The following is a 23668-nucleotide window of genomic DNA, read 5'->3' on the forward strand; positions in this document are numbered from 1 at the left end:
TATCACTAAAGTGGGACTTGTGGTTTATTGAATTAATCTCACTGATGATTGTGAAATTTGGGAGCAATCTTGTCAAGGCAGCTGGTCATATCCTCCTGGATGATGATTTTCAGCACTCCTGCAAGTGGGAGGACTGAAGTCGATATGGGAAATGTATGTCAGTAGTAATTGCTGTGGTTTAGCACTTTGGAATAGCTAGACACTGAAGTGCTGAACTTGAGATTGTAACTTTAGCTACCCAATTTTTAAACATATTTGTCAGTTCGGTTTTTCCTGGGAATTCTTACTGTGACAAATAAATGTACTGATGAGGCACATAAGCAAATGCATAGATGAGGCAAAAGACTGCTGTAAATCAGTAGGTGTCCACATCTAGTAAATGTTTATTTCTTAGAGGCTAATGTATTCTGGTATGTTTCCAAACCAAATGCACAACTGTGTTTTTATATACAAGACAGTTTTTGCAATAAAAAGAAACAGCCTGAAGTGGCATCTCTTCCTGGGCTCAGGGCGGTTGCCTTAACAAGCATATTACCTGTATAAACAGCTGCCCTTAAGGTTTGATCTTCTATCATCAATAACTTACTTGAATTTAAAATCAGCAAGGAAAGAAATTCTGGTTCACTATCTGGGCACTTAATCCAGAATGATGCACTTGAGGAACAGATTATACAGGTGACACTTAGGCAGAATATGTTTGGAGAGGTTTTTGCCTTTTTTTAACTAGAGGGTTATTGAAAAGGCTGAACAAAAGACATCAGAAATGTCCCTTTCACTTATTCCAGTGTAATTTGAACCAAATCTCTGTATTTAGATTGAAGTCATTGAATGTGAAAACTATTTCTTTTTTTTTTTTTCTTTGAGCTAGCCCTTCTTTGATTTTGCTGTTAAAGTATATCCTCTGCCTTGCTGCTTTCTTTATCACACCAACAGGTTGGGAATGTCCCACAGCATGGCTGCAGCCACGGCTTCCACATATTATTGTAATAAGACAGCTGCTGTGGGACTGGAGTCAGCGTCTTGTGATGCTCTTCTACAGCTTTTCCTATTCTCCTTATTATGGTGTCAAACAAGGGCTCAGTGTCAGCTGATAGAGGATTGGCCTCTGAAGGGTCTTGTGAGAGATCAAACAGCAGTGGGGGATCATGATGGGTTATACCATTCCCGAAACATGGGCAAATTCCTCTTCTGAAACAGGCTCCAGAGTCCTTTGGTTGGAATACTGGAGTAGTGTAATGAGCTTTCCATACAGTGCCACCTGGTATGAAAGAAGCACATTTTATCAGATTAATGGCATTAGGAATCAGGGAAGGTCCCTAAAAGATTGGTTTATATTTTAAGTTACATCTGCTTTGTTGTTCCTAAGGCAAGCATATGCGGTCGTTGTTACATTTGGGAGAAAGGCTTATTTGGGAGCTGGCAAAAAGGCAGGGATTCAGAATGGTTTCTATGGCTCACAAGCCTACCTGGGCTTTGGGTACTTACTGGGCCATATATACTGTCTGGATAGCTAGGTCTAATATTCTGGGTCTCTGCTCCTTTCTGGTGTCCATTTGGAACCCTGTGTGCCCCCTGGGGGGAAAAACAGAGGATGTATCACCTGATTTCTGGGTGTACGTACTGGTAGATTCTTCTCTTTGCTCTGTATATCTAAGCAAAGAAGAACACCTGGGCAGGAACTGATCACAGCTTATTTCCATGCTCAGGTAGCACACTTTCAAACAGGGTATTAATTGCAGGCCACAAAACCAACAAAATCTGGACTATAGTTTTTAAGTTAACATGATGAGCACAGCTAGATTGCAGCTTTATATCTTGTATTTTAGCAGGCTGTTGTATGGACTCACTGGGTTTCCAAATGCAGATCTGTAATTTGAACAGCACCGACAAATTAGAAGGAAATAACAGGAGACTATGTTAAGAGTCTGGCTTATGATGAAAAATGACAAGGGGCTAGGACTAAATTGGAATGCAGCTCAACAGAAGCTTTTCCTTCCCCTTGTTTCTTCCTTCCTTTTCCCCCCATTCCTCACTCTTTGGTTAGAAAGCACTACACTGAACTCATTCCAAGATGAGGCAGAAGATGTGCCCACCAAGAAGACAGAGATTAGACACTGTGTCTGAACGAAGAAAGGAAAGGGGATGTTCAACATTTGGAGCCATTTCTGCAATGCACTGAGCACAAAGAGCTGACATTTTCATTCTGCCTACATGGCATTTTCTTTTTGATTCAATGGAATCTGCTGACCTGTCCTTCTGTTGTGCCCTGAGCTATTCTCCATGAATGGGAGTCTGTAGCTTTATTCTTCTGGGTCACGTGTAACTACACCAGGACATATTTTATTAATAAATAAAATAAAATAAACTTCCTAAATGTAGAGAGAAACCAAAAACAGATATTAAAGCTCACAGAATCTTTTAAATCTCCAGTGGCAGGCTGGCTGGCTATCTGTCTATTTATTTCTACTCCATGGCTTCCACTTGCTGCTAAGCTATGCTTCTGGGTTCCTGTGGAGTGATGATGTCTCAATGGTTCTGAAATGTTTTTGCATAACGTTATAGATTTACATGTCTCCATTTCTGAAAATGTGAGAGAAAGGATGCAGAAGCTGGATTCTGGAAAGGAAATAGGCTCTCTGTTCCTTTTGCTTACTATGAATATGTATTCCTTAGCTCTGTTTGGGTGTGCGCTTTGCCACTGGCTGTGATGTGCTCCACGTCCTCCTACTTCAATTTTTGTCTTGTGACTAAAAGTGCATTTGTCATGTGACAAAAATGCAAGCATCCTCTATCATATCAGGCTTCCCTGGCGTGAGATGGGGGTTTTATGTCTGTTGGTCATGTAGCACAGGCACTTGTGAGAAAGAGTTAGAAAAAATATTCTGTGAGTCATTTCCATGCTTCTGGTTAGGTGGCTCTAGTCTGCTATTGATAGTACAGCCAGAATGACTATTTAATAGACAAATGAGAGATGGACAGATATCTTTCTATCTGTAGCTATATTTAGGAATTCATGTGATCAGCATTCAGAAAAAACAAAGTAGTCACTTATTTCTTTTTTTCTGTAATAGTTGAGCTAAATTCCTCATAGTCTATATACTATATAGCAATTCAGAGAAGTGAGTATCTGGGGAGAATTATTCTGATTTTGCAACATTTTTACATCCACTTTTCTCAGCTGCAAATAATTACTGGAGTTGCAGAGTGGGAGACAGCTAGGTCCTTGTTAGTTCATACCCAAGGATACAGTGAGGCCGACCGTAATTAACCCATATTGGTGAACTGAGTAGACAGCTGGGTTTAAGAGAGATCCAAAAAAAAAAAGAAAAAAGGTGGTGGTAGAAATCAGCACTGATGGAACCAGCAGGATTTCAGTCATCTCCAAGGCACAAACGGGGATATAAAACTTGAACGGAATTAGCTCTGACAGAATTTGAAGGATGTGTGTGAATTCCAGGGCAACATGTTAATGTAATATGTCCAAAGGAAGGAAAACCTGCTTCTTCAATCCAAACATCTCTCAAGCCCATCTGGTAACAATCAATCAATTTAACGAGCAGAAAGAAACAGACTGTCACTAATAAGCCCTTTTGTGCTGTAGTAGGGGAAAGGACTCTTTAACATAAAGACAAAGGATTCTTCTGGCTTCAGTGAAGGGCTTAATTGATGAGTCCTGCCTGGGTGACATCAAGACACAATGGCTTTGTATCTGGCCTGTGCAATAGATAGAAATGAACAGACAATAAATATGTAACATGAACGTGATATACTATTAAATGAGCACAACTATGAGAAGACTAAAACAGACTCTAAAAAGTCTGCCTGCCCAGTAGAAAGGAATGAGAGTGAGAACAAAGGATAAGAATTTCAGTCTTGGCTGAAAGTTTAGCCAAACAGTAATATTTGATTAGCCAGTCTTTCACTTAGCCACATTTTGAGAGGCTGAATTTTGGGTTTTAAATATGCCTGCTCATCAACATCTTAATGGCTGATGTTTATACAAGATATGGGTATCATAAGATATATATTTTTTTTTCATTTTAGCTTGCATTAAGAAGGTTGATTTGTTTTGCTGCCTCCTTATTTAACTCAGTGCATATTCCATTAGGGGAATGTGATTGGTTATAAATATGTAGAACATCTCATTTTTTTCAACCCCCACCTCCAGCAGTTGCTTTTTAATCAGAACATTGTAGAAAGGCATGCCTATGAAATCTAGCTGTGCTCATAGTTTCATAGGAACACAGGCAGCCTCCTGCCCCCCCACACCTCTTCACACTGTATCTGTGTCTGCATTAGCTAGTGTGGCATATTAGGAACTGATCTGTAGAGCAAAACAGGGGCTGATGGCTTGACATCCACACTGTGCTTGTTTGGGAGTATTTCACTGTGGATTTACTCTAGTCTGGTCCCATATACTGGACATCGCTGAGTGGCTAGAGCACATCAGATATGATCACAGAACTTCTTTTACAGTTTAGTTTCATCCAAAAGAAACTAAGGTCATGATCTCCATGACCATTCCACAATGTAAACCAAAGAAGTAAGTGGGTATGATTACGGGGGGTTATTTCAAAGCCCACTTCTGACCTGAACTAAAATTACACTAACCTTACATAATCTAGGGGCCAAGAGTGAAAAGGCGAAAGGGAGGGAAGGAGAACAGTAGTTCTTCAATCTGAAGTGCCCTGGCCTCCTCTGCTGACGGAATATGCATTTACCATTCCACTAGGGAGGTGCAGCAGTCTATATGAAGGCTGTATGAGCTCCTGCAACAGGAACTCACTCCAGGAGTGAATGTTCTCCAGGAGTCTCTGCAGCTGGACAAATCTTATTTTGTCAGGCAAATATGTATCACAGAATGGTTGAGGTTGGAAGGAACCTCTGGAGATCATCTAGTCCAACTTCCCTGCTCAAGCAGGGTTACCTACAGCATGTTGCCCAGGACCCTGCCTAGACAGCTTTTGAATATCTCCAAGGAAGGAGGCTCCAAAACCTCTCTGGGCAACCTGTGCCAGTGCTCTGTTACCCTCACAGTAAAGAAGTTTTTCCTCATGTTCAGACAGAACTTCCTGTGTTTCAGTTTGTGCCTGCTGCCTCTCATCCTATATATGTATATATATATTTATGTTTCTATAAAACAAATTGAAGAGAGATTTCTGAGAACAGTGATGAATTTAGAGTCATAGGAGATTTGAGTTTCTAATCCATGTTGTGTTTTAGGTAATGCAAGCAGGTGAACTGACTCAGAGTTAGATGTGATCAAGCCTCAAGCTCCTGGCAGTTCTGGAGTGTCCCACTTGGACACAGCTTGGAGCTGTGCTGTATTAGTTGAACCTCAGTCTCTCACATCTCTAGTGACGGCTCCGAGAGCTGGATTGTAGTTTTCTCTCTCTCATTCTCTGGCCTGCTGAGTATTAGACATACAGAGAGAAAGAAAGAGAGTACGTGCAGAGAGAGAGCAGAGAGAGACAGACATTTAAAACAGTAACTCATATTTCTGCAGAGTGTGCTAACTATGGAGTTGTGGGGTTCTCCATGCACACAGCACTCCTGGAGTGCGGGCCACGCCTGGCCCTGCTGGTCTTAGCAGTGAACCTCCAGACTTGAGCTCAGGTTATGGCTTAAGTGGACACTGGCATTAAAAACAAACTGGAAATGAAGCTACTACAGTTGGGGGGGGGGGGGGAGGAATGTGGTTAGTTTGAATGTTTACCTCCTGTGCTCACAGCCATGCTGGTGTTGTGGGCCAGGTGAGGGCTCCCAGCCAAGTGAGCAGAACTGGGCTCCATGGGGAGCCCAGGGTGGCAGGCTGGCACCCCTCGGTCTGCAGAGGGCCTGGGCCACACTCTCTCTGCACCCTTTCAGGCTTGGGTGTCCTTTGATATAAGGCACTTCAAAATTGGAGCTTGAAAATCGGGGATTTTAAGCAGAGCCGAAGAGCCAGGCAACTTTATTTTTGTTACAATCTGTCTGACTCAGTCATTAATGTTTGCCTCGCGCCGAGATGCCCCCGAGGCTGCCGCCTCCTGGAGGGCGAGGCGGCCGTTACGGCAGTTGGCGGCGGCGGTTGGCGGCGCCTCCCCGTGCCTGCTCCGCGCCGCCGTTTCCGCGGCTGCCGTGTGAGAGAAGAGCAGCAGCCGCCGCCGACCCCGGGGGGCTGCTCTAGAAACGTACGTTCAAAAATCAGAGCTTCATACTTGCCCCTCTGGTCTTCGTGGAAGTTAGGCCGGAGGGAACCCTATATGTGTGTATATACGTGTAAGCGCTGCGCAGCACAACACCGACAGCGGTCCCCTGTGAGGCATTGCCCTCCTTCGGCGGGCAAAGTGAAGCACGCTCAACTGTGGGGCGCAGGGACAGTCTGCTAGAAGCGCTTACCGGAGCAAGAACACCAGTATCAATCCCTCCTGGGATTGCTTCTGTGTTTTACCAGGCTAACGTGCTGTGTAGGAATGAAGTCCTGACAGCAAAGACCGGAGGTAGCCCTAAAATGAAATTGAATGCCCAAATTGTTAAGTTTTGGCATTGGCTCAGTGAATCTGGATTTATAATTGCTGGAGAGGCCCAGTTTCCACAGGAGGAATAGCAACACAGCCTAGTGATTTGGACATGTTGCCTTAGGAGTGATGAGTATTTTGTATCTGCTCAAGCAGAGGATGGGATTGAACTCTTGCCTCCTGAGGTGACTAACCACTAGGGATAGCTAAACGGTTGGTGTTTTGCAATTCAAATAGGATTCCCTCACTGGGATCACTTCCTTTCATAGACATGGTTGGTTGGGGCCATCCAAAGCCCCAGCTAGGGGAAAGAAAGAAGCTAAGCAAGCTGCAGGGACCAAGACTGCCTAGCTGTGACGGCTCTGCTGGGCACCGGTCCTGCAAGTAGTTCTGCCCAACTCCATTCTCCAAGCTACACCGAACATGCTCTGTGGCCAGAGGAAGATACGGGTATGTGGACTATAGGGTTGCAAAGGTCTGGCCACTGAGCTAATAGGTAGAAGAGGGGCAGTTGTGGCATCTCTTTTGCCCATGTTTTAAAAGAAAAAATGATCCCTTTCTCAGTTCTTAGACAAAATTTTATAGGCCTCTTCCCTCTGGAGAAAATAGAGAATTGGGGTTCCTAAGGGAAAAAGAAGCCCTCTCCTAGCACTTGGGGAGGAGTGTCTGTGCCAGTGGAAGAAAAGGATTTCAGAAAAAGAAAAAAAACAACTGTACTCAGTGATTCCTCCCACATATCTTCCTCCTGAGCAGTATGCACGTTCCTCTGGACCTCACCCTGGAGGAATTAACTAACTCAAGTACTGTATGACTTCTATGACTTACACATTTTCCCTTGGAAGAAGTATCTAGATTTATCTCTGGGGATCAAGAATCTAAAAATGAAATTCCACCACAGCACCTAACATCCCAGTCTCGCCTATTTAGTCCTTGTCACTTTCCTCCATGTTCCCCATTGGCCAAGCTCAGTGACTTCCTGCTCAGGAGCCACACTTCTGTGGAACTTGGTAAGTGATGCTGAGACACCACCTGTGCATCAATGACTTGGGCATTGACCCTGAGGTTAAAGTGGCAGTGTGACTAAAAGTTTGGTGTTGCAACCCTGGCATGTATTTATCTGCCAACATGAAAGACTGCAAAGTTCTCAGCCATTATCCTAATACTTGTGTGTGTGTGTGTGTGTGTGTGTGTGTGTGTGTATCTAGGCGAATAGATAAGTATTTTGAAACATTCGGAAGTACAAATAAGTTTTGTGGTCTTCAAGTATCCAGTGGGTGTTCGAAAAACAAGTAGATTCTTGGCTTGATATTATTAATCATGTTATCAGAAAGAATCATAAAGAAGATGCAAATGGTATGAGAAAGATCATTCAAGTAACACTTTGACATAAGAGGGATTTCCCACTGAGCTGCCTAAGATGATCTCACAAAAGGTCAGTACTTACAGTACTCTTCAAACAGACAGCTTATTGTCAACATAACAACAGCTAAATTTGAACAGCTGGAGAAGGCAGAATGCCTTATGATTTTGTAACTATTATCTAATTGCTATTTCATAAGAACTCAGTATTTCTTCTCTCACTTCATAGATAGGGAAAACAAAATAGAAATTAAAGAAAGAGGCTCATTCAAGTCTCCAAAGGATGAGAAGATGCCATTGCCTTCTGCATATCTCCAGTTGTGCAGAATGAAAAAAATTAAATGCAGCATCACCACTAATTCATCAGCTTTAATGATACTCTCACATCATTCAGTCACAGAAGGTGCAATTCATCTCAACTAACTTTAAGTTAATACAAGGAAGATTTTTATATCTGATCTGGTCAGCCTCAGCTCCCTTTATAGCCAATGGAGAGAAACAGGCACTTTTAGGGGTGACTGATTTGGCCCAGATGTCTTCATCAGGAGGTGGTGAATCACACCCTATAAACATCTATTTCTTTTCAGTGACAATAAAGCAATGAGCTCAGATGCAGACACTTGCGTTTGGTTACATAAATGCCTTCCTCCATGCTGGGACAGGAATTAGGACACAGCTACCAGTCACTAGCCCATTCTCAATTATACCTTAATGGAAGGTGACATCAGCAAAGACTGGGTGCTTGTTCAAAGCTAAGAAAAGTATTACAGCTGCCTAATTGTCAGCTTGCCTAATTCCACAGCTGAAAAACTGAAAAAAATAACATAGGACTATTGAAAATAAACAAACTATTGCTTAAGATAAAGACCCTATGTGTGCAATTCCTTTTTTCTAATCTTACACTAAAACTGATACCAAATACTTTCACAGCAAGAGCAATAGATACACTACAACAATATGGAGCTGCTTCATGCTACCCATAAAGCAAAACCCTTCATCTCAGGCAAAGCAGGAGAGCTAAAACCCCAGCCCTTCTGCATCTTGCAGAAGAACTAAGACTTTGAGGCTATAAACTTACCCCAAATATTTTTTTTACCTGTTACTCTGTTGGAAACTAGAAGCCATTACATCATCTCCTCCGATATGCAGGAAGGGAAATGTTTATACTCACTGTCCTTTTGGTGCCAGCGCACTGCATGCAAAAACACACCACAGTAGTGAAACATGAACTGGTGCTCCGAGTGCTGAACTGTGCCTTGCAGTAAAGGCAGCAAGGAGCGTCCATCAATTACCCTGGTGGAGAGAATGGAAGTCACCTAACTGCTTTAAGAATTTGTTTGCAGTTGGAGTGTGAACAACACCCACCCTCCACGTATGCGGCATTAGGATTTCAAACATCATTTATAACACAAGCTTTTATTTAGCTAATGAGCCCTGAGATTTTTAATTGTGCGGATGGGTGGAGATAAACGATTAGTAGTTACTAGCGGTTTGTGCATTTACAGCAGTGCACACATCCTGGAGAGATAAGTTATCATTACTGTAATTTTCCTGGGAGTAAGTATGTGATAACCACAGAGAAGGCAAGGTTTACCCTTTTGAACTTGGCTGCCTGAAACTGAAATCACTGATAGCTCTGTGAGCTCAGGGCTTCATAAAAATTATTCCACTTACTTACTTAATTGACTAACTGCAGGTTTAGTTACCCAACACAGGGACTTTTGTGCTTTTTGCTCAGATGGCTTATCCACCCATCACAACTCAAACAGGCCCTTTCTCTCACTTGCTCTTTAGAGGAGTCTAACAGATGCTCAGAATTGCTTACTACTGAGGAGATTACTTCTCCCTTACTGGCATCCAAAGGCAGGCCATGTGTGGGCCCTTCCCTACACCCAGCTTCCTAGTCTTAGAAAGGACATAGCCTATTTACTCTAACAAGACCAACCAGCCTTATGAATCTCTGTGGATTTTTCATGGAAAGTAAAATGAAAAGTTCTTAAAAAAAGGAGGAGACTTGGAAAATAATTCCATCCCAGTGATCCAGTCAACCAGGTGTTCTCAGTGATTAGAAAACTGGCTTCAAATAAATGACACTTTTAAAAACATATTGTTTTCCTTTGCCTTTTCCATAAATCATACAAGACAGGGAAAGCTAAGCAGAAAGAAAGCTAGAGAACTATCTGGTTTAGAAACAAGCAGAATTTAACCTGTGGATGTTAGGCTGCATGATATTCTCTCTAAATATCATGATATTTAGAGATGCATGATATTGCATGATATTCTCTCTAAATCAAGAAAGGGGAGCAAATACGGTTTATGAAGTAACTTTTGCACCTGTCCTGAGGCACTGCCCCTCCTGCCAGCTGAATCACTGTTGGGAAAATGTCCATGAGGCTTGTCAGTTCATTGATAACTATGTCTGCAGGCAACACTCCTGGCCATCTAATTATTCCTGGGACACGGATCCCTCCTTCCCAGCCTCCCATTCCTTTTCCACCTATTAGAGGAAAAAAAAAAAAAAAAAAAGGAAAGTACTAAAAGAGAGATGAGATAAGAATGAAATATATTATATGTGCATAGTAATTGTCTAATAAAGGGTTTTAAACCTTTCAGAATATTCAAATACTTCTAATGAAAACACACTAAATCCTGGAGAACAGGGAATAGAATGACCCCAGTGTAAACTCTGTTCTTCACAAATAAGTATTATTACTCTCTTTACATTACACTACTTTCGTCTGTGGCACACATGGCAACCCATCATTAAGCAGCACTTCTGGCAGAAGAGGAACAATTCCACCCTCTGATTCATGAGAAGACTTTCTGACCCATACAATTTTATGTCATGTATGAGAATAATCTCTCCATTGCCTAAGAACATGCACAGGAAAAAGGACTGTTATTAATAAAAAGCAAATCTGACTCAGTGTCAATGGAAGACAGACTGCAGTCCCACCTGGTGCCCGGGAAAGGAGGCTTAACACAGGGCAAGCCTGGTTGTCAAACAGTTCAAAATTAGAGGTAGCAGGAACATTACAAAATGATTTGCAGACCTGGAGTGCAGCGAAGGCGATTAGGATAATGTTTGATGGCCCTCCAGGAGTTTATAACCCCAGGGATGCTCTGAGGTGATCCCAAAATGAAGAGTGCAGAACCCATGTAGTAAATGAGGAAGCTCCTTAAATAGTCTGCAGTGATGAAGACTTTGCATCTGCATTTCTGTTGAAATAATCCTGAGATAATCCAAGAGTCTTTCTTTCTTGGTTTCCTTTGCATTCCTCTAATCTGCTGACAGGGTGGCATGATGGATTATAAGCAAGTCCAACCACTTGTGCAATAACCTTTGTGCTATGTATGATAAAGGTTACTATCTCATGGTTTGTTATTTTGTGGTGGATGGATGTTCTCATTAGCCATATGCATGGCTTATCATTTGGGGGTTTTATTGTTTTTTGTTTATTTTTATTGACTGCTAACAATAATAACATCTTACAGCAGTGAGTTCTATGGATATTTATGAAGTAAACTACTTTTTTATAATCAATTTTCAGTTCATTGCCTTTTAGTTTAGACTGGGTATTCTGTCTAAACAGAACACTGTTCTGCTGCTATGAAAGGATAAATGGGAATGCCTTACTGGTATTTATTTCTAAACTGGTATTATATCTCCTCTTACTTGCCTTCTTTCTAAGCAGGCATAATTTCATCATAGCCCTGTCATACTGAAATCATTGTCTAATCAAATTCACTTATTTGGACTCTCCTGTTATATTATACTTGTTGTAGGATAGTAGAAGTGAATACCCCCAGATTCTGAGCTATACAAATGAACCTGTTAACCTTTTTTGGTCTTTCTTGTTTGGAAACTTCATATCTGGAATTGAAGGTTAATTTATCATTTAGAACCATTAGTGGATGAGATCTGGGGTATTCCAAGCTGTGTCAAACACTGTTTGTGTGGCTTATCAAGTAACTTAGCACTAGACAGACAAAGTGCATTTTGATGCTGAGCATGGTTAAAGCACCTGAATCTTCTTCTGTAGGGAAATAAATGATGGGAACTGATCTCAGGCTTCATTGTGGAATAAGTGCCAAGCTGCCTGAGATGTCATGGTGGGTATGCTGGGTATGGGAGTCTGGAGGGTTTTGCTCATGGGCCTGGGCAGGTAAAGGGATAGGTTCTGAGGATACCAGTCCAGGTTCAGGAATCTCGTCAGGTCAGGAGTCATAAAAATTTTATGGGTTTGGTCTCCAGCCTGTCATGTGTTGCTGTATGCTTTCATGCAAAAGTAGCACTCCCTGAGTTCACTGTGTGCAGTGAAGTACAGAGGAGGGTGAAAGGAGTTCATCCAAAGGGGATGGAGGAAAGAGATAAATGACAACGAGAGTGGGCTTTGTAACCTGTGGTGTCTCTTCCTTGTTCTTCCATGAAGAAGATCAGCTTAATTTCCTAATATGTGACAAAGGAGGTGTAGAAAACAAGCAGAAGGGAGCTTTTCCATTTAATAATAAGGAGAGAATTGGCGGAGAATGTCAACATGGTGAGAATGACCATTAAAAGCTAAAGACAGCAAGGAGGAAAGCAGCAAAATAAAAACAATGAACTCCAAAAAAGCAGACTTCAACAAAGCTAAAGAACTAACAGGTAAGATCTCCTAGGAGACTGTTTGTGGGGGCAAAAAGGCCAAAATCATGTAATGAGAGGCAACTAGTGCTGGGAAATAGAAATGAAAAGTAGCATGAGGAAGAATGAAGAAGATGGCTAGTTACTATTCAGTGGGGAAGCAAAGCCAGGAAAGAAAGTTGAAATGTTTAATCATGTTTCTGCGTAAACCTTTGATATAAAGATGAACTGTTATCAGGTAACCAACACAGTTAACACTATTGGCCATTAGGTAAGATGTCAGCCTTGACTAAGGGTAAAATGGTATAATAATACATAATATAATATAGAATGAAGTTGATATTTTCAAATGGCCTAAACTTGATGAATATTTGGACCATTTATAGCATTAGCTGATGGAATTGCAGATTTGTAAGGTTATGTTTGAAAAGTTGTGGAGGATGGCTAAAGTATCAGACTAGAAAAAGGCAAGCTGTGATGCCTATCTTGGGGGAAAAAAAAGACAGAGGATAATAGACTCCTTGAATAAATTCTGCTATGAATAATTGTGTCATTTTTAAGCACCTAGAAGGAAATGAGCATATGAGTAACAGTTCTGTTAAGACCAAATCATGTCAAATAGACATAATTATTGGTTGTAACTATGTTAAAGCAGCATATCATATGGAGGGAGGGGAAGCAAGAGATATCATAGATCTTCATTTTCATATAGCTTTCAACACTGTCATAAGCCAATTATAGAAGTATAGTATAGATGAAACACCTGTACGATAGATGAGAAACTGGCAAACTTTATCAAGAAAATAGTTATCAGTGACCATGATCACTGTCAGTGTTGACATAAATAATTGTCCACTATGAAAACAGAAGGAGGTTTGAAGTAAGACTCCAAATGGTGTGTCCTGGATCTGATACTACAACATTTTCAAGTAGTGTCTTGGGTTGTGGAATAAATAGCCTGCTTGCTATATTTGCAGACAACATTGAGCTAGAAGGGATTACATGTGCATTGGAGTCTAAAAAAAAGATGAAGAAGAGGGGAAAGTAACAGTCTGGAAGTACATGATGGCCTTGAAACAATAAGGTGTTGCAAGGAGGAAATAATCTGTTGTCCATAGATTGGTGAATAGGGCAAGATTTGCTGCTTAAACTGCAGCAAGGAAATCCAGGCTAGATACCAGGAAAAAATATTCATAGACAATGAAAACTGGTATAGTTGGGGAATTACTAGAGGTCTATAAGAACAGCTTAGACAATATAGCTGTCAGGAGTAGCTTTGGTAATCCTGTCTGGGGGCTGGAGGATGACTTGCTGATGTCCTGAAGTTGGTCTAGCCCTACAAGATTGTTATGCCAGCATATAGTTTTGTGAATATAGTCTATCTGGATATATTTTATATCATTTTATTTTTAAGAGAAAGTCTTACCTTTATAGATACCGTTCCATCCACCTAGCTGGGCATTTCCACTGTGAGCCTCCAAGGATCCTCCATGATCAGATGCAAAATAAATGAATGTGGTATTCTTCAAGCCTTTTTTGTCGATAACATCCAGAAGCCTTCCTGAAGACACAGTAAAACATTGTAATTATGCCCTGATTTTTTAGGTCTTGAGTCAAAATACATTGAAGGCAGAGTCTTTCCATTGACTTGAATGAGAAAATATAGACAAAAGGTCTTTTTCTATTTTTCTGTTATGAGCGTCTATACAGAGAAAAATCATGCATTGTGGGAATAAGGGCCCAATGGAAAGCAGCTGAAGGTGACCCAAACTTGGTTGTGGAGTCTACAACAAGGAAAACAGAAATTAAAAACAACTAGAAAATAAATTGAATTAATGATTCTTTATTCAAGCTGCTTGGCATACACTGTCATCTGTACGCTACAAATTCTCGGATCTGAGGACTGTCTCCATTGTGTAGTCCCAAGCATCTCAAAAGTGCTTAAATTACGAATAATAGTGCTGTCTAGATTCTTAATTGTAGAAAACTGCTCTGTCTCTGTTCTCACCATGTATTAAACAGGGACTTAGGTCAGGCTGCATACTATCAACCAAAAACTTCTCCTGCTGTCAGTGGTAAAAACTCCACAGAATGCAATTCAAACCCGACTTCATAATGTTTTTGGTACCACTAGCAACAAAAGTTTATACAGAGTATGATTTATCCATGATTGTTCTTCATCACCACCCAGTGCATGAAAGTATCTTCACCAGGAACAGCTTCTGTAGCTACAGAAGAAACAGCAAAAGCTGAAGTATGCAAGGAAAAAGCATGAACTAGTGAGCAGGTCATATGCCTAATCTGTTCTGCTCTACAGGCTTCCTGTGTGTTCTTGGTCAAGTTACTTAGTGCCCTTACCTAAAAATAGATACCTGCCCAGAAAAGAATTTGAATTTAATCTATGCATCCTGGTTCCAAATTTGACCCCCAAATCTAGCTGTCTGACCCTAGAAACTTCTGTCCTCAATAGCTTCTATCCTGTTTAGCCTATACATTCCTTATGCCCTTGCACTTTTGCTACCCAGTTCTGAGCAGCTTGTGCCTAAAGTTGATCAGTGCCCAAAAGTTAGGAAGACGAGTACCAGAGTCCTCTAGTAGGGCTAGATCTTACAGGGGTTCTCAGGCTGTCCATCACAAGCAATTGGGCTGCTCACAAAATACAATTTTTTAAACAGGGTTATTGGAGGAAGAAGTAGTTCAGGGAACTTCAAAATCTTGGTCGGGACAGGAGGTGACTACTTAGGCTGTAGGTCATTCATTTACTATTTGTAAATGCAAACAATAGCTATCTCCCTCCCTCCTGCTGAAGCAGAAAGGAACTACAAATTAAGGCTCAGGTCTAAATCCAGGCTCTAAGTGCAAATAAGTTTTTAAACTTAATTAACTTATTAAGTGAAATTCCACAGCTTTTTAGTTTGGGCTTTTGGCTAGGAGGGAGGAATCCGCAGTTCTGTTTTCTGCTCTCAGGATTATTCTTTGATAAAAAGGAACAAATACACAAACCGACGACTGTCTAATGTAAAGTCATCAGCAGCACCAGCTACAACTTTTGAAACTAGATGCTGGTAATTTTTTTTAACAAAAGGGAGCTGGGGAAATGTCAGACATATTGATAAATAACATGATAAAGCACATACTGGATTATATGACTGCATTTATCACTGTTCTGAATTTATCAAAGTGCAGCACAGAACTGTGTTAATTGAAGAAGAGAAAGAGAGAACAACCCTCATAAGAATAGGTTGCACTTTCATCTTAAGAAAAAAGAAGAGTGGTAATGGAATGTCCATCTTTGGAGCTGGCTGTATATCCAAGGCAAGTTCACTGGGTTTTGTCATATATAAATAGGGACTTCTGTAACCACCTCTGTAATTTCTTTTCCACATTCAAATAAAGGAAGGATTTTACTGAAGAAGACCACTCACCCACCATCCAGTCCATCTCCTCAACATTATCTCCATATAGGCCATGTCTGCTTCTTCCCAAAAATTTCTCTGTGGTAATGAGAGGAGTGTGAACATGTAGAAGGGAAACAAAGAGAAGAAACGGTCTATGCTTGTTTCTGAAATCAAAGAAAATAACAGTAGTCATTTCTCTGCAAACTGTTACTCAAAACAAAATATAAAAAACCCCCTCAAAATGTAGCAGTGACATAATTGTGATTAGTATCTAAAATAAAAATTTCAGATTCCACCATCTTTGCATTTTTGAGGTTTTGGGAGACAGAAGGGATTAAAACTCATCTTAAAGATTTAGGTTCTCTGTTGAGACCAAAATAGTAATGGGCTTTTTTTCTGGTTCTCAATTAGACATGTGTGGAATGTTAAATAAATAAATCTGGAAGTTCTTAGCCAAAAAGCTGATACTCTGTCAGAGACAAGGAGAACAGGATTCATTTGCTTAAACCTAAAGATGGGTGTCACTGAGTGTCTCAGACATCCTCATGGCATTGGCAGATATGACACTGGACCTACAAGGGAACCATATTCCTTCAAGGTTGGCAGCTAGAAGCCAGGCAGGATATCCTAAGACATCTGAAATTATCTATATTCAGAGTTTCACAGAAAAGAGATTTTTCTCCAATCTCCAATTTCACATAAGAAATAAAGTCTTACAGAAATGGTATAATCCTAATCAGAGAAATGCCCAGATTTGACACATGACAGAACTGAGAATTAAATGCTTAATTTAGTTCTAGTTGAGGTTATCAACGTTTGTGTAAAGGAAGGACATCTTTGGAAAAAAGGCAAGACAAAACAAAACTCAGTATCACTCTCCTGTTTGTAAAATATTAACCTGCAACACTTCATATGACAGTCCATCCATCAAGCCAAGATCATTTTTGCATGCCTACTGCCAGAAGGCCCAGTCCTTGGCCAGGACCCCTTTGTATTATGTAAAAAAGTCCTGAAGAGAACAAAATCATCGTCCCTTTCCTGAGGAGCTGACAAACTGTGTGTAAGACAAAACACAGCAGTTGGATGCTGACAATTACAGGGACATGCAAAAACAGCAAATTGATGCTGGCCAGCATGAGGAGTGGCTAGTTCAGCATGCCGCCTGCCAACCTAGTGCTGTATGACACAGCAATAATATCATTAAAAAAAAATCATGAAAAAGTAATATGATTTTTGTCGGTTACCTTTCAATGAATGAAACTGCCTCCTTAAGCATATTAGAAGTGATTTTGTCTAGCTTCATTGGTTGTTCAGTGATATCATGGTTTCTCATCAGGATACAGTTCCAGTACTTGGTGAATCCATAGCTGGAGAACCAGGAAATGAAATACAGGAAACCATAGATGGCCAGACATATGATTATTTTCCATTTTACTGAAAATAAGTTGGTAAGTTTTCCAATCAGAAGTGTAAGCACTGCAAGGATGATTATCTGTGTGTATAGCCAATAGGTATCTTGCAAAGACTTGGCCAGTTCAGGCTCATCTGTGCCTTGACACTCATTCAAAAGGGTAGAAGGCATGCCATAAAAATAATCAAAGCCATGATTTAAAGGATGGTGGCAGTGGTCATAGCGGGATTTGCAGTTCACACCCAGATGCCACTTCCCTGAAAATGTAAAACAAAGATATTAGATCCAAAGGCATTACTCCTGGGTGCTTCTGCCTGTATTTGTAACAGATTGGTGGTGCTCCTCAGTTATGGCCCAGCCGCAGAAGGAGCAGGTGTGGAAAGGGAGCAGGCTCTCAGGTAGCAATCACACATGCTGGCATTAATCTGACTTCAACAGCTGGTTTTCCTCATCTATCTCAATTTAAAAAATTCCATGTAGAGTAAATGGCCCAGCTTGGAGGCCTTGCTGAATGAGAACAAATATGGCTGTGATATTTGGTGCTTTTTATTTTAGTATGATGACCTAACCTTCCATTAATGGTAGGGGAGAGGAAGGGAGAGTGCAGGGGAATCCTATGTGCCAAAAGAAGCAGCTAAGCACAAAAATATTAGCTAATTTACACACCAGTTCAATGTGACCTTCACATTCAGGAAGAAATTTCAGCAAGAAGGTGTACACATTGGCTTTATGTGTTTATATTTATCTTAAAATAAGTAGCAAAAATAGGCCATTCTAATTATGCAGTACAACTGGAGTGATCATGTCATATACTGATAATGAACCTTAATGAATTCATATTACAGAACAGTGTAATTATCCTAACACTGAAGGACAGTCTATAACCATGGGCTTAGGGGCTATTAGCCAGACAAATAACTTCTGAGGACTGCTAACCAAATCTGTGCTCATGTATATGGATGTATTTTATAGCATCAGCTAAACCAGACTGCAGTGACCTAGGGCAAGTTCTCCCCTTTGCACAGGCTTTTGTGAAGCCAGTACATCACCAACATGTACTGGCTCACTTCAATCCCCAATTTAAGAACTAAATTGCACCTCAATGTGGGGGACCCCAGCAGAGGGGTGAAATTCACAGTAATTATAATTAAGCAACTAACACCTTTGACAACATAGTTTAAAAATGAGAGGTGCTTGAAGAACACATTCTTTAATTGCTATTCAGGCAAAACTAGCAAAGAGTTAGTACAATTTTCTTTCTTGAGCATGGGATCTGATCCCAAATGCACTGAAGTAAATGGGACTTTTTCAACTTTTTTATCTCACCTAGCTGAGTTGCATTTTGCGGATAATGAAGGTCCTTCTAGAGTCTTAACTGTGATAATAAGCAGGATGCCTAAGTACAGAAAATCCAGCTATCAGATACAATTAAGACCACTGTAGTGTCTGACTACCAACTGGCAGACATTTTTCTGCTTTAACAGATCAGTTAATATCTCTGTGTTTTTTTCCTGAAGCAGTCTGTACTGAAGAAATACTTTTTTCCATTGCATTTATATCTGTTTGCGGTATATATCTATGTATTCCATATGTCTTCATTTTGGATTTATCACATATGCTGCCAAGACATTGGGGGTTGTGCGTGGGATTCTAAAAACCTTGCTGTTTTTGAAAGTTGTGCAGACAGGAAACTCTAGTTAGCTGATCCTAGACATTTTGGCAAAGAAAAATATTTATGGAAACAGCCTCATCTGAATAACAAGCAATGAAAAGGTGGCAAATTGCTATGTCTCATACCTACAAGTGCTGTCGAATAACCTTGCTGGTGCAGTATTCTGGCAAAAGTGGTTTCATTTGGCGGGAGCCCACCAGAACACCCATTCCAAAAAAGAATACGCCTTTCAGTGCTGGATGCCATCCCTAGAGAGGAGTAACAGCATTTAAATAATTCAGGCTGTTTTATTTCTGTTCAAATTATTCTTTCTAATGAATGTAAGCATGGGATTCAGTTCCCTAAGCCTAGTACTTTTTTATAAGCCATTTTATATGCCCTAGGTTATTCTGATTGGCACTCAGGAGGATGTCTCCTCTAAGTCTTGTGTTGTATCTGCTAGCCAATGCAGATATCTCACATATTCTAGGGTGTCTAAAATAGCACTAAGATGCCTAGGTTTAGACAACTGAATAGCTGCCTTAGGTAAGCTTGTCCTTAAAACCAAAGTTCTGTCAAAATATGTTGTAAAAAGCATGAGAAGTTTTATATAGAATAGCAAGGTTACAGAGCCAGCTGTATGTACTTCCTAAACTTACAGTTCAAGATTACATTCTCCATAAATCTAACTCCTTAGCAAGTCAGGATCATACCAGAGGAGCTACACTGATGATTACTGACATAGAAACTGGCTGAAGTTTTCTATCGTGGTTTTGAATGGCTGGAGTAAATCTGTTTTAAAAATTCCTTGTTGACAGCTGTTCCACAGTCTAACAGATTTCACTGTGTTTGTCAGGATATTTAGAATATTATGCTTTTCTTTGCTTAATATAATCTTAATACCACGGCATATACTGTGCTTGTACAATTACCTTCTTCATGTTTCTACCTTCAGGTAGAGTCATCTATCTCTGTGTTGTTATATAGCTACATTAAAGATATTTAATGTGGGGATTTTCTCATAGAAATCAACCAATAAATCTAGTCATCTTTGTTTTTGCCCTTCTCTCTGAGGCCCGAAAACCTCAGATTAACTAATTTTTAAAAAGTTTATCTAAGGGTATTTTTAATAGCAATAATAGCCAGACAAACTGCAGTGAACCAGTAGAGAGAGTCCCACCTGATCTGATGGGGTATCTGCCTGTGAGGAAGGCTGCTCTGCTCGGTGTACAGACAGCAGCTGCAGCAACGTGCTGAGTAAGCTTCACTCCTTCCTTTGCCAGGCTGTCAATGTTAGGGGTCCTAAAAAGAAAATCATGTCTCTGAGAAAATGTATTATATAGGTGTTCTTAGTATCGCACTCATTGTTCCTAGTTTTATTAAGGACATCACCACCAAATTTACAAATCTCTCTTTTTACCTACAACTCAGCTAGGAAAGCTTTATGTTACATATTTTTGAAGACACCTTGATTTTTCTTAAAAATGAATTTTCCATGGACAAAGTTTTTGTTACTAACTACAAAGAAAGAAAAGGTAATTCAGGTCCATCCCATATCAAATGCTCGTGCAGCAGAGTGATAAAAGACTGCAGTAATGAATACAGGACAACACAATTTGCAAGACGATGGTAGGTTAGAGTAAGTAAAGGATATTTTGCATTCCAAAAAAGTCATTTCATTATCATTTACTCTGTGGCAAAAAGACTGTTATTTTTAAAGTTTAAGAAATAAAACTAAAACTTACTGTACCTTGAATGACTGAGAACAAATATTTATAATTCTCTTTGCAACCTCAACATGTGCATGCACACAAACACGGTGTTTATTGAAATTTATTTATATAAAGATTGATAACTGCACTAGGGATATATGTATGATACAGACTGAGCTGTCATTCCATCACTTGCCTGCTAGAGTTGTTGTTGGATATTAAGGACTGAGGTTAAGATTTGATATTTCAGCCCTTGAGCTGGTGTAACTTACAAAGTATACATGCCAGAATAATATAGTTCACGTGTACGTTTACAAAGTTCTGACTTTATAAAATGAAAATTAGAAGTCTAAGAAAGTCACTCAAGCATGCTTGTGCAATTATTATTCCACTAGCAACTACTGTAGAACATTTATTTTTTACATGCTTTGAAAAGAAATGCGTCTCAATAAATTAATCTGTTAAATTCAAAATATGTATGTCTGGTGTTGTAATGGCATTAATTATAATAGATTTTCTAGTACTAAGTGTCATCAGCGTTTTTTACACTAAAATTCACCAGGAAGGGATCATTTCTTTTGTTGCATACATCCTTACCTTATTGTATCATTGCCATAGCAACCTACATCTCCAATACCCAGATCATCAGCCAATATCAGTAAAATATTGGGTTTTGAAGCATTTGATACAAAGGTTCTTGGAAAAAAGCATAAAAATATCCAAATGTTTAGGCAGCTCCTGAAATTAAAAGTAAAAAAGTAATATTACAAGAAGTATTTGTAAGCTTTCTAACATTTTAAACTATTAGTGTTATGAGGACTCAACAAAGATGGAAAGAGCTACCAAATACTGTCGGCAGATGGAGCTCCTGAATACATAGAAGAGTTCCTGAGTTTTCTAAAAATCAGTAAAATTTTTTTCATTTACACAGGAAATAACTTCTTGTGTGCATTTCTTTATTGAGATTTGCATCGATCTCAGCAGATGTTTCTGACAGAATGAGTGCTTGAATACTTGCAAGTCTACTGCAGTACCCCTGAGACAAGCTGTTGTGTATCATGCAACACACTTCTAAGGCTCCTTGAGTCAGCACGACTGGTTTGGCTGCACACTGGTTATGATGTTAATGGCTTGACTGCTGCACCCAGCGCTAAACACAGCATCTGGAAATCCAGGCTTCAGCCATGGGGCCATCTGCAAAATCAAGGCTGCAGCAATGGGCTTAACCGTGGGAATCTTCCTAGAAGAACCTGAGAATATTTCAGCACACAGCTGAGCTGCTCAAGGTGTTTGCAAGAGACAGCTTAAAGACCTTCACCTGAGGTAAAAAGTATATTCTAGAATATATCTACTGACTGGTAGATAGGCTTTTAAAGTCCAGACTGAGCTCATAGATTTGGCAGGTAGAAACACTGCACTTTCAAATTTATAATTTTTTTTAGACTTAGAAGTTCTTCAGCGGGAATAAACATAACGGTATTTTATAACTGTTTCTGGACAGTGATTAGTAATTCATATTAAAGTACTTCCTTGAACGCATTACATAGTTTAACAGATACCACAAAGTGATGAATGCATATTAAGTCTGTTGTATTATATATTATAAATACTCCTAAACCTCCATGTCTTATAAAAATAGGGTAGTTCAAAGACCATCAGTTATAAATCTCTATTAGCTGCTCTTAGATTCTCAATAAGCTTTTAAAAAAGAGAAATCAGTTCACATTTTCTTACACAGAACACTTCATAAAACCAGGAAAGACCCTCAGTGAATGTCTTTTCTTACCATTGTTTTCCCTGGTAAACTTCTTGGCTTCCTTTTGTGTGTAACAGGTGCATAGCTGGTTACACAAATTCTGGTGAAAAAGGGAGAAAAAAAAATCAGAGCCAAGCAGCTCTGGTGATCTTGTCTGTGAAGTTAGTCATTAACTACCTCGCATTACCACAATCATATGGCCAGTGCCTGTGGCTGGTAATTGTGGAGATGGACTGAATCACTAGGGCTTGATTAGGCAATCCCTGAACTCCTGAATGCTTGCAGAGCCCTGCTGAACTGTGACTACAGATAGGAAAGAGCACTTCTGAGGACAAGGAAGGTCAGACAGATAGGGCTCAGTCGCACAGCATCCTGACTGTTCTCAGCTGCCGTTAGCTTCGGGGGAGTTGTGAGTGTTCAGCAAGAAGACTAAATGCCCAAGGTTTTAAACAAATGTTAAAGATGGCAATTATTAAACCCACACACAGAACCGTTGGTGATCACTGAAAGGAAGGTTTCCATTAAGCTGCAAACAGTAGGCAATGATAAGTAAAACTAATTTCTCAAACTCTGGTTTACCTCAAATTATCTTTTAAGTTCCAGGGGGAGAATGTAATCCTTACTGTGAGCTTAGAAACTATAAAGCACTCCTCAAAGAAAAGCCAGCCTGGAAACTAATCTTTACAGTGTACTGTTAGGGAAAGGATTGTCTTTTAGGTTTGGAAAAGATCTAGTATGTTCAAGGAGGTACTTCAGTCTAAATGTTACTAATCACTGTCCAGCAACTTAAATACCAGTATGATTGTTGCCCCTGAAGAACTTCTAAGCCTAATGCCATTTACAAGTTTAACAGGCCAGTGTTACTACCTGCCAACTCTCTGAACTCAGGCTGGACTTTAAAAGCCTAGCCTTTTAGTTCCTAAACATTTTTTGTCTGGGAAGTCAAATTTTATAAGTGGAAGTAATTTCCTATGCTTGTTGAAATAACCAGTATAACTAATCTGTTTGGACAAAGAATGGTTTTGGAAATGCACTCTTAGACTAAGGCATCTGCAGAAAATGTTGCACTGAAGATGTAAAAGTCATGCAGAAACACATGATAAATTGGTTCTACAGGGACTGGCACAGGCTTATCTTAATGCTGCAAAGTAAATCAGAGGTACTTTTTATTTTCTTCCATGTGGAAAGAGATCAGAATTTTAAATATCCAATCCATGGGAAATTCTTACTTTCCCACACTTCTTTCCATTTCAAACC

The 23668-nt window shown here is 40.0% G+C and overlaps 1 protein-coding gene across 1 annotated transcript; it reads right to left on the reverse strand.

Annotated features, from left to right (window-relative positions):
- Positions 1 to 359: 359 nt before the first annotated feature.
- LOC106490962 (arylsulfatase D-like) lies at positions 360 to 22513 on the reverse strand. The gene is made up of 10 exons (XM_013950480.2): positions 22442 to 22513; positions 21253 to 21393; positions 20124 to 20245; positions 19090 to 19212; positions 17126 to 17549; positions 15909 to 16045; positions 13910 to 14044; positions 10194 to 10356; positions 9031 to 9152; positions 360 to 1258 (listed from the first exon to the last, which is right to left on the reverse strand). Exons 1-10 carry the CDS (start codon positions 22492 to 22494, stop codon positions 888 to 890), a joined length of 1791 nt encoding a protein of 596 aa, XP_013805934.2. The 5' UTR covers positions 22495 to 22513; the 3' UTR covers positions 360 to 887.
- Positions 22514 to 23668: the final 1155 nt, after the last annotated feature.

Source organism: Apteryx mantelli, chromosome 1 (assembly GCF_036417845.1).
Source record: "Apteryx mantelli isolate bAptMan1 chromosome 1, bAptMan1.hap1, whole genome shotgun sequence".
Taxonomy (NCBI): Eukaryota; Metazoa; Chordata; class Aves; order Apterygiformes; family Apterygidae; genus Apteryx; species Apteryx mantelli.

What these genes read in the sequence shown, in the direction of transcription:
- LOC106490962 (XM_013950480.2), bottom strand. Translation starts at nt 22,494, where the DNA reads ATGCACCTGTTACACACAAAAGGAAGCCAAGAAGTTTACCAGGGAAAA. An exon ending in CAGATACCCCATCAGATCAG is followed by an intron (nt 19,213 to 20,123) that starts GTGGGACTCTCT and finishes ACTCCTCTCTAG; the next exon opens with GGATGGCATCCAGCACTGAA. An exon ending in GGGGCAGTGCCTCAGGACAG is followed by an intron (nt 9,153 to 10,193) that starts GTGCAAAAGTTA and finishes TCTCTCCACCAG; the next exon opens with GGTAATTGATGGACGCTCCT.